The sequence below is a fragment of the Phytophthora infestans genome, genomic scaffold (genome assembly GCF_000142945.1).
Source record: "Phytophthora infestans T30-4 supercont1.45 genomic scaffold, whole genome shotgun sequence".
In the NCBI taxonomy this organism is placed as follows: Eukaryota; Oomycota; class Peronosporomycetes; order Peronosporales; family Peronosporaceae; genus Phytophthora; species Phytophthora infestans.
In genome coordinates this window covers 409,418-420,718 of record NW_003303714.1, presented here as the reverse complement: position 1 = coordinate 420,718, position 11,301 = coordinate 409,418, and the positions used below count along the sequence as shown (strand labels likewise).

Here is an 11,301-nt window from a genome sequence, read left to right as displayed (position 1 = left end):
CATAAAGAGGCACCTGTGGTCAGCTACTGCTTGGATGTTGAGAGCAGGATAGAATTTCCTACAGTAGAATCCTTCGTAGTCGGCAGGCCTATTAATCGCAAAGAGAGAGCCGTCAGCCGCACGGATGACGCCTGGAAACCCTATCATCGCGCGGAAACCACGCTCAACATCTTTCCATTGAGCTGCAGTGCGGGGGAGGTGTATGAAGGTCTTGCGCGCCTTCCGAATCTCCTTGCATAAAAGACCAATCACTTCACCTGCCCAAGAGTGTGACACGCCCAGCGCGAGCCCAGTGCCTCTATAGCCCTTTCCAGTTGCCAGAAAATGTAGCAGCTAGCGACTTTCTTTTCGAATCCGTGTAGTTTGTTGTATGCGTCGACAGTGTGACCTTGTAGAACGCCACGAAGAATGAAGAAGATGGCTCGAAATGACGCTTAGCTGCAGCGAAGATGACGACGAAACCAAGCGTCATACTCGCCTTGAGCGAGCACCACGTCAAAGTCGATGTTGTGGAGCGTTAGAATATTTTCTGGGGGTGCTCGTTGGGCCGTGGCAGTAGCTTGCGCAGCAGTAGCTGCGGCTGTAGATACCGCGACCAGGAGCTCACGGTGCTCCAGTGACGGGTTGATGGTGGTGGGCCAGCCAAAACCGGTGGTCTTGACAACAAAACACCTTCTTCAGGGTATTTTGCTGCAAATCTGCAAAGAATCGTGTCCGACCAATCAGATCAATCCATAGTTGAATTGAAAGCCACTACAAATAAAAACCACTTTTTCCCGAGCAGCCTCTTATAGCTCAATGGTAGAGCTTCGGCCTACCGTCTTACCCCGCATATAAGGCATATGTGCTGTAAATGAATACAACACTGCTGGTGTGCTATATTCGTCTAGAAAGCCTATGTGTTGTACAACGAACAAATTGTTTGACTTTGAAGAAGCAAGTTTGTGGGTCCTGGAATCTGGCTTGGTCGTTGAGGTTTGACCCTCCTACGCGATCGGGTAGGGCTCAAACCCGCCTGCGTGCAGTTCACATGATGTTGTGATTGGTAGCGGGTCTTTTCTTCCTGTTGTGGCTTCGTTGTATACGGAGGTTTTGCTTGTTAATATTATGAATTCTACTATTGTTTTTTTATAAGAATCGCTTGCACAAATGCATTACATGTAAATTACATGTGATTACATGATGTAATCACGTGTATTATATTATGTATCCACCTACTTTCACTGCGAAATATGATCCGGAGCAAACCAAGCACAGCGTTTTCAGAGGATTTTCAACCGTTTACGAGAATTTGGACACCAGCTTGTTGTCCTTTTCAGCAGTACGTACCTATAGCTACGTCGCTCAGCACTCATGGCTGTGTAAATTATAAAATAAGAGAGCTAAAGCCAAGTACAGCAGCACCGACAAGTTTGTTCAAAAGGGTGGTTGGTTGGGAGCTCTCAAAGAATATTCATTGGTTGGTACAGCCTTGTGTTTTAAGTAGGTTTCAGCCACATGTGTTCTAATTAAGTACATGTAGGTGGTCAAATTGAGGTTTAAGCTAGATGTCGAGCGAATCCCGTATTTTATTTAGAACACATATGCCTTATATGCGGGGTAAGACGGTAGTTTGTTCAGAAGAGTGGTTGGTTGGGAGCTCTCAAGAATATTCATTGGTTGGTACAGCCTTGTGTTTTACACATGTGTTCTAATTAGATAGGTGGTCAAATTGAGGTTTAAGCTAGATGTCGAGCGAATCCCGAATTTATTTAGAACACATATGCCTTATATGCGGGGTAAGACGGTAGTGGTTCGATCACACACCACTCGTACCCATGTGGTGTCAACACCATGTAACCTAGTATCTGTAGTTGCACTAAGGGAGGAGCGCACGCTACCGGTAGCGGTCGAGTCCGGGTTATTGCCACTTTAAATTATGTGTACTGCTATTTTAAAAAAGTGTAGATCCACCCAAAATGTGGACGGGACCACACACACAGCAAACGGGTCACCACCACCACCTTAAAATATACGACCACCACAATAGCACGATCACTGCCAAAGTATTGAAGTGTTGAAGATACAGAAATAGATAGATATACACGCTCGTCGAACTGTCGCTCATTTAAAATTACGTGGAGACAAACAACATGGAGAATGAGAACGATGATCTTTTAGATGGAGCAGGCCAAGATCCCTGCTAAACATGCGCAACAAGCGTCCTTAGTGGCGGAGGCTCAAGCCGAACCGCTCATGTGGAGACCTGCGTTCTCGACTCTGAAATGTGAAAAAGTTCTTGAGTGTTCACGTCGACTACTGAACAACAACACGCTACTATTTAAGCTGGTGCGGTGGTTCAATTTCCGCGTCGAACACGACCGAGTTCAGCTTAATAGTGTCGACATTCCAGACACTGAGGCTTCACTTGACAGCAACGAGCCAGGGAACCCGAAAAAATAATATGCGTAAAAATTAATCCTAATTTTTAATTTAATTATTAATTTATGGCTGTCAACAACGGGAACAACCCCAATTTAGAGTAAGGTCTAGTCAAGTTACAGCGTGGGGACGCGCTGAACGTCGCAGAAAAATTAGCCTGCGCTGAATTTAGGTCGCCTGATCTCGAACGGTCGTCTTCAAGAGCCGCCGAAGAGCGTTCTATTGTGAGAGCGGCGTTCAAGAAACGCAATTGCGCACTACGTCGACGTCGCGTACATCCCGCCAACGTCTAACGAGTGTGAGCGCTTCTTCTCTCTCGCTAAGCTGGTGCTGTCTGATCTACGGAAGCGAATGTCTCCAGCCAGGCTCGAGATGATAATGTTTCTGAACTACAATCGTGACTTGCGAAGTTTTGCAAATAATTGAATTTTTAATTTTCTCAGCTCACATCGATGTATTAATTTAAGTATTGCATCTTCGGGTTCCCTGCAACGAGCACAAGTGCAAAGTGGCAGAGCCAATTCCAGACTGTAGTGACCGATAGGCTCAAGACGTTGGAGAGATGCTCTTTAGCGATGCATTGCTGTACTCGGAGCCGGACCAGACCGCAATCTTCATGCCGATGAAATAGGCCTTCCGCTTGGCAGACAAGGACTGTAGCGGCGAGATCGACGCGGACGAAGTGGTAGACATGCTGGAGACCATCTTCGCCCAGTCTGGCGCGGTTAAGCAAGGCGAGATCCACAAATACGTCGAGGAATTCATGCGTGTAGTGGACAAAGATAACAGCGGCTTGGTGTCGCTCGAAGAGTTCGTCGAGGCGCTGGAGAACGGCCTCAAGCTCGAGGTGGAGGTGTACACGCAATGTAGACCCAAGGCCTCGGCTCTGGTAGCCAGACCGGAGCATGTGCTGGCAGCTATCAATGAGAACGAGGACGACGCGGGAGATTCGAGCGAGAACGACGAGTCGAAGGTCGTCGACGTGGACTCTGGCGACAAGATTCAGTCCAAACTTCCACCTTTGGATGTGCAGGAAGCGAATGTCAACAATTGTCGAGCCGCGATGCCGTCACGTGAGAGCTAACGCAACTCGTCCCAAGCTTCGTCCGTTGAGAAGAACAAGAGAGTCTCGTCGGCTGCGTCATCGGCTCCTGCCATGTGTCGCGAGCACGACGTTCTAAATGTGGAGGATTCCTTCAGTAGCGATATTGCGGCGCAGATGAAGACTGCGTACGTGGAATGGCTGCTGGAAGAACGTCGCTACGAGAAGGTGTCGATGGAGGAGCTCTTACTTCTCAACTGTCTCGCCAGTGGGGCGGAGGGTATTGCCAAGAGTCTCACAGAGATGGCAGAGATCGTCGTAGCCTCCTAACGAGAAAATTCGCATACAAATATCGAAAACAATACATTTTTCTTTTTGATGAGGCCACAAAAGTCACTGTCTTGTTGCCTCAACAACAGCGTCTTTGTAGCCTGGAAGGTTTTGCTCTGATCCAGACCTGCTTCATCACGGGCGTGTAGCGTTCCGGACGGTAACCGAGTGGGAACAACATCTCGAGCTACATGAACATCGGAGCGGTGATCAGAGCCTGGTCCAGGCTGTCGAAGAGTGCCGGTTTGCGACGATCGAAGACGCCGTGACCAATGAGCTGCATGATCCAGGCTGTGGGCGTGGATGGCCAATGCGTGCATACTGTGCACGTCCATGGCCTTGGCACCCTCGACAACGAAGTAGTTGGCAAGTACGATCCAGACGGAGATGATGGCGACGACTAAGTGCCAGTACTTTGACTACGAGCGCGACCCAATCAGCCCTTCTTCATGTCGAGCTCATTGCACTGCACCAGCAAACATGGTAGATGAACGCAGAATCAACATGCTAGAAACGCTCATTTTATAACATCAATGAACGTACTTGTGCTTCTCTTGGAGCTGCGTTGGTGGTCGGTCTTGGGTGCCGCTACTCTGGACGGAGTGTGGTGCTGGAGCTCTTGGGCTCAAGTTGGAGAATGACACTGCAAAGATAGCTTAATGGTTAAGGGGCACGTGGACTCCACCATCCCAGCCACAACCTCGTAGAGTGTGGTCTCTGCTCGGATTCCAGCCGAAATGTAGTGCCATGGCACGCTGCAAGGGAAAGTGAGGCGTCGTTGACAGCGACTTGTTGTTGCTGCAACTACAATATGATCGCTACAACTTAGTGCTCGAATCACTTCACCTATGCTAATGATTCGAACAAAAGCACTGACATGGAGTGTTTATTCGCTTTGTGCTAAGTGTTACTGCTTCCTATATGCGTGGATACTCCACTTTTATTTTGTGAGTGATAGCTGTCCACCATTCGTGTGCATTCTCCCTTTATTTTGGTGGCGGTTACAACTTATTTGGTGGCGTTACACCTACCTCGTAGCGGTCCAGTGGTCGGAGATGCCCCACAATGGAGAGGACTCGGACCTGCGGGTTCTTGCGACGCGTGGCACAAACTTGTGTGGTTGACAAATCAGTAATTATAAACTGTAAAATATTTTTAATCACAAACATGGTCAATCATGGTAAAAACACATTGAAAACACATTGCGAGAATCATGGAGCTTCTGTATTTTTGTGAGCTTCGATCTAAGCGACATCCTGTTTCTCGTCCTCCACAGGCACGTGAACGCGATCAACGCCCACGATCCAGCGGCCTAGCTGCTTGACGCACGAAGCCAAGACGCCGTCGTCTTCAGCGATGCCCTCGTCCACCACGAGCTCTTTGTCGGTCTCAGTGGGAGGCTGGAGGAACCCACTATATGGCACCAGACTCGTTCCCTCTTCCTTTGCCGCTGCTGGCATACTCGAAACATCTACTGCGTGCTCCTTCGGGCCCACGCGCTCATGGCTATCCACCACCGAAGTGGACAGATCAACCTTCTTCATCTGTTGCTCGTAAATCCTACGCTCCATCGTGCCCGTGCTCACAAGTCGATACACGTGCACAGTTTTGGCTTGGCCGATGCGATGCGAGCGGCACATTGACTGAAGCAAGGCAGCAAACTGCAAGTTAGTTCCACGTCATTACAGCAACTAACAACGGTAACTCTGTTGCTTACCTGGTGATCGTTGGAGGGATTCCAGCTAACGTCGAAGAGCACCAGGCGGTTCGCTGCGTGGAGGTTGATGCCCTCTGCACCAGCACGTGTAGACACTAAAAGCAGCTTCACTGGAGAATCAGGCGAAGTGAAGCGCTGCACAAAAGACACAACAACGGCTAGTCAGTTAAGGCAATCACAACCGGAGGCGCACAAGAACTGTCATGCGACATACCTGAATGTATTCCATACGTTTGGAGCCATGTGTGCTGCCGTCGATCTGCAAAAACCATTCATTGGATGTCACGTTTGACACCGCAGCGACGGTGCCGGTTTTGCGAGCACGGGATGATTTAGCTCCAGCCTGGTTTCGCCGCTTGCGTAGGATTCCTGCTGGGTCACGATTCGGGCGCGGGGCTACTCGACGACGCTTCGGTTTGCTTGCAGGACCGCTGTTCTTTAAGCGCTTCCGTTCATTTGCAGCATCGTCAGCAACACGCGATGGACTGAAGGCACTTGCACGCAGGAAATTGGAGATGACCTTCAAGGTCGGAACGCTCTGGGAGAAGATGACCACTTTATCACCGCAAGCGAAACTTTCTTCCACGATACGCAAAAGCACCGCCATCTTACCACTGTTTTCGAGCACTTGTGTGTGATACGCACTTGCCATAGGCTGCACTGAAGGCACAACAACTTCTCTGTCGTTGCCGAAGATCACAGAGCGCGCCCACTCGTAAGACTTTTGCGTGTCCGTGAGTTTCTGGCGCTTCCTACGCCTCTGAGCAGCAGCAATCTGTCGCTTTTCCTGTAAACGCTCTTCACTCTCCCAAGCCCAGCCGCTCGAATCGTCCAGAGCGTCAGTGCATTCGTCGTCTTCTAGTAGCAACGCGGACCCATCACCCTGGGAAGGACAGAGCTTTGAGTAAATAATATCCGGGTGGTTCATCACCTGCAGCAGTGCAGCATACGCTGTCAATAGGTCAGCCGTGGTTGCACCACCATCACCATAAAACTCGAGAAAATCACAATATAAACGGTGCTGTAGTGGCGAAAGCTTGCAATACACGATCCACTCTATCTTAGGTGGAAGCTGGGATCGCAACAGCGCCTTGCCTCGACGCAACACGACACTCTGAAGCCGCTGAATCAATTCTTGGGAACGAGCCACATTTCCCTCTAAAATGGGTCGCTCGTATTTCGCTCGGAACTCGTCGTAGCTACCTAGAAAACCCTCCCGCGCAAAATTGACCATGCACCAGTACTCGGATAGTGAATTCTGCACCGGGTAGCCAGTGAGGACTAAACGTCGAGGGCTTTGAATCTGAGCCACACTCTGGCACAGTAATGAACTTGGGTCTTTCATCCGGTGACCTTCATCCATGACAACAAGATCAGCTCCTGGAGCACACAGTAGCTGGCGAAACTCACGTGCTGTGCGCTGCACTTTGGCCGTCTCATGCGCTGAAGTACTGGTGATTTCCATAGTGGCTGAAGCCATTCGCGAGCACACTCGGATAGATGTATCGCGCTCTGTAGCGCAGCTCATCGGCGTCGTCGTAGGGTTCAACAATCCACGAAACATTTCGTAGCCCATTAGCAAAACACCACCCGAACTCTTCCATCGTTGTAGTAGTCGCAATCGACCCGCAGTAGTACCTTTTGTTGTGGAAGAATCCAGCGTTAGCACAGGACAGCGCGCACGCGCGTCGGTACCCAGCCATTTTTGAAACTCGGAATCCCAGTTAGGTAAACAAATAGCCGGACACAGCACCAGCACCGTCACCGGTGGTTCCTCATCCTCGTGGTTTTTGTCAGGTTCTCCTGCTTCCTTCAGGCCTGCTTTGTTCGTATTGCCACCAAGCGACGTGGCGTCAATGCTGCGTCGCTTACGAGCGTCGATCTCGTCAGCTATGTAGGAATAGATAACAGTGATAACTTGCAGCGTCTTGCCAAGCCCCATGTAGTCTGCCAAGATGCACCCACGGCCAGCAGCCACGTGCGAGTGTAGGAACTGCACGCCTTCCACTTGGTGCGGCTTCAGCAAGGGTTTGATCTCTTTTGCAATCCACACACACCCTTCGCTCGTCTCTTGCTTATCACTGGCAATCGAACCTAGGAGTACGCGCCCATACTCATCGGTCTCTTCGTCAACAATATCTCGATCTTGGTACGAGATCGGCGGGCTCGCAACCTCCACGCTTGTAGTTTCGTCTTCGCCTAACATTGTGGTGTCATCTTCGGTGGGGCAAATACACGGCATCATCATGCAGCTCATACACTGCGATGTGGCGTTGGCCGCGAATAGCTGGCGCAGCTTCGCTTTCGCTGTCATGGCCCCAGAATTTTGACCTCCGTCAGTTTCCTCCAACAAGTCTACAGCATCAGCAACGTCACCTACACAAATGCAAGGCAGAAGACCACAAGTGCATCCGCTACCACCCATCACACGTGTCTCTGTTGCTTTACGCCGCGAAGAACGTCTACTTACCAATGACCGATCTAAACAAGCATGTGAAATATGTGTACCACATATGGCTACATGAAAAGTATATTGAGCCTAAAACAAGTCTGAAGCAGGTGTCACTGAACGCAGTTCAATCCCCGAAGCTGCGTTCTGGTTGACACCAGTACTGGTATCCTTGTCTTGTGCTCCATTCTTAGTAGCTGTAGAAGCCGATCCGGTCAAACGAAGAGAATTATGGCCAACAGCACCAGCTTCGCCGAAAATGTCCTTGAACTCGAGATCATCGGCGGTGACATCGTTGTTTTCGAGCTCGACTGGTGTATAACTAGCGTCTTGAGCAATTACATCAGTTCCGCCGGAAATGTCATTAAATTCGAGATCTGCGTCAATTTCATCTCTCGACGTCATGGCGGTGTTCGATTCGTTGTAGGCAACTGAAAAATTCTCACAGGTGACTGAAATCTGACTAGCCTGAGCGCTACCGGAGTAATTCAGCGCGACGCCAGCCCCAGTTGAAGACTCGTGGCATTGTTCAATCTGTTCATCTGAAACGCTTTCCGATTCGGTTGGCGTCGTCCTTGGTGCGCTGATTACTGCATCAAAACTGCCGCTAAAGTCCTCGCTTGGGGTGAATCCTTGTTGCTGTGGTTCGCTGGTGCCACCCTCCCCCCAGCCACCGAACGAAGTTTCTGTAGTCTTGTGCGGGGTCGAGAAGGTGGCAGTCTCGTCCTCAGCGTCCAATACCATTTCAGTGAGCGCAATGGCATCTGCACTAGCGGTGGAAGCTGGGTCCGTGTGGACCATCGGAGCATCCGCAGGGTCACCTTGTTCAATCTTTTCATCTGAAACGCTTTCCGATTCGGTTGGCGTCGTCCTTGGTGCGCTGATTGCTGCATCAAAACTGCCGCTAAAGTCCTCGCTTGGGGTAAATCCTTGTTGCTGTGGTTCGCTGGTGCCACCCTCCCCCCAGCCACCGAACGAAGTTTCTGTAGTCTTGTGCGGGGTCGAGAAGTTGGCAGTCTCGTCCTCAGCGTCCAATACCATTTCAGTGAACGCAATGGCATCTGCACTAGCGGTGGAAGCTGGGTCCGGGTGGACCATCGGAGCATCCGCAGGGTCACCTTGCTCAATCTGTTCATCTGAAACGCTTTCCGATTCGGTTGGCGTCGTCCTTGGTGCGCTGATTACTGCATCAAAACTGCCGCTAAAGTCCTCGCTTGGGGTGAATCCTTGTTGCTGTGGTTCGCTGGTGCCACCCTCCCCCCAGCCACCGAACGAAGTTTCTGTAGTCTTGTGCGGGGTCGAGAAGTTGGCAGTCTCGTCCTCAGCGTCCAATACCATTTCAGTGAACGCAATGGCATCTGCACTAGCGGTGGAAGCTGGGTCTGTGTGGACCATCGGAGCATCCGCAGGGTCACCTTGTTCAATCTGTTCATCTGAAACGCTTTCCGATTCGGTTGGCGTCGTCCTTGGTGCGCTGATTGCTGCATCAAAACTGCCGCTAAAGTCCTCGCTTGGGGTGAATCCTTGTTGCTGTGGTTCGCTGGTGCCACCCTCCCCCCAGCCACCGAACGAAGTTTCTGTAGTCTTGTGCGGGGTCGAGAAGTTGGCAGTCTCGTCCTCAGCGTCCAATACCATTTCAGTGAACGCAATGGCATCTGCGGTGGAAGCTGGGTCCGTGTGGACCATCGGAGCATCCGCAGGGTCACCTTGCTCAATCTGTTCATCTGAAACGCTTTCCGATTCGGTTGGCGTCGTCCTTGGTGCGCTGATTGCTGCATCAAAATATGCCGCTAAAGTCCTCGCTTGGGGGGATCCTTGTTGCTGTGGTTCGCTGGTGCCACCCTCCCCCCAGCCACCGAACGAAGTTTCTGTAGTCTTGTGCGGGGTCGAGAAGTTGGCAGTCTCGTCCTCAGCGTCCAATACCATTTCAGTGAACGCAATGGCATCTGCACTAGCGGTGGAAGCTGGGTCCGTGTGGACCATCGGAGCATCCGCAGGGTCACCTTGTTCAATCTGTTCATCTGAAACGCTTTCCGATTCGGTTGGCGTCGTCCTTGGTGCGCTGATTGCTGCATCAAAACTGCCGCTAAAGTCCTCGCTTGGGGTGAATCCTTGTTGCTGTGGTTCGCTGGTGCCACCCTCCCCCCAGCCACCGAACGATGTTTCTGTAGTCTTGTGCGGGGTCGAGAAGTTGGCAGTCTCGTCCTCAGCGTCCAATACCATTTCAGTGAACGCAATGGCATCTGCACTAGCGGTGGAAGCTGGGTCCGGGTGGACCATCGGAGCATCCGCAGGGTCACCTTGCTCAATCTGTTCATCTGAAACGCTTTCCGATTCGGTTGGCGTCGTCCTTGGTGCGCTGATTGCTGCATCAAAACTGCCGCTAAAGTCCTCGCTTGGGGTGAATCCTTGTTGCTGTGGTTCGCTGGTGCCACCCTCCCCCCAGCCACCGAACGAAGTTTCTGTAGTCTTGTGCGGGGTCGAGAAGTTGGCAGTCTCGTCCTCAGCGTCCAATACCATTTCAGTGAACGCAATGGCATCTGCACTAGCGGTGGAAGCTGGGTCCGTGTGGACCATCGGAGCATCCGCAGGGTCACCTTGTTCAATCTGTTCATCTGAAACGCTTTCCGATTCGGTTGGCGTCGTCCTTGGTGCGCTGATTGCTGCATCAAAACTGCCGCTAAAGTCCTCGCTTGGGGTGAATCCTTGTTGCTGTGGTTCGCTGGTGCCACCCTCCCCCCAGCCACCGAACGATGTTTCTGTAGTCTTGTGCGGGGTCGAGAAGTTGGCAGTCTCGTCCTCAGCGTCCAATACCATTTCAGTGAACGCAATGGCATCTGCACTAGCGGTGGAAGCTGGGTCTGTGTGGACCATCGGAGCATCCGCAGGGTCACCTTGCTCAATCTGTTCATCTGAAACGCTTTCCGATTCGGTTGGCGTCGTCCTTGGTGCGCTGATTGCTGCATCAAAACTGCCGCTAAAGTCCTCGCTTGGGGTGAATCCTTGTTGCTGTGGTTCGCTGGTGCCACCCTCCCCCCAGCCACCGAACGAAGTTTCTGTAGTCTTGTGCGGGGTCGAGAAGTTGGCAGTCTCGTCCTCAGCGTCCAATACCATTTCAGTGAACGCAATGGCATCTGCACTAGCGGTGGAAGCTGGGTCTGTGTGGACCATCGGAGCATCCGCAGGGTCACCTTGTTCAATCTGTTCATCTGAAACGCTTTCCGATTCGGTTGGCGTCGTCCTTGGTGCGCTGATTGCTGCATCAAAACTGCCGCTAAAGTCCTCGCTTGGGGTGAATCCTTGTTGCTGTGGTTCGCTGGTGCCACCCTCCCCCCAGCCACC

At 51.4% G+C, this 11,301-nt stretch overlaps 1 protein-coding gene across 1 annotated transcript; it reads right to left on the bottom strand.

The window, feature by feature from the left end:
* Nucleotides 1–5,037: 5,037 nt before the first annotated feature.
* On the bottom strand, nucleotides 5,038–7,981 carry PITG_16299 (uncharacterized protein; the record flags this gene model as incomplete). Its single annotated transcript, XM_002897319.1, has 5 exons — nucleotides 5,038–5,436; nucleotides 5,511–5,645; nucleotides 5,725–6,461; nucleotides 7,149–7,817; nucleotides 7,891–7,981. The coding sequence occupies 4 exons, from the start codon at nucleotides 7,714–7,716 to the stop codon at nucleotides 5,038–5,040; spliced, it is 1,839 nt and encodes a 612-aa protein (XP_002897365.1).
* Between the last annotated feature and the right edge of the window lie 3,320 nt (nucleotides 7,982–11,301).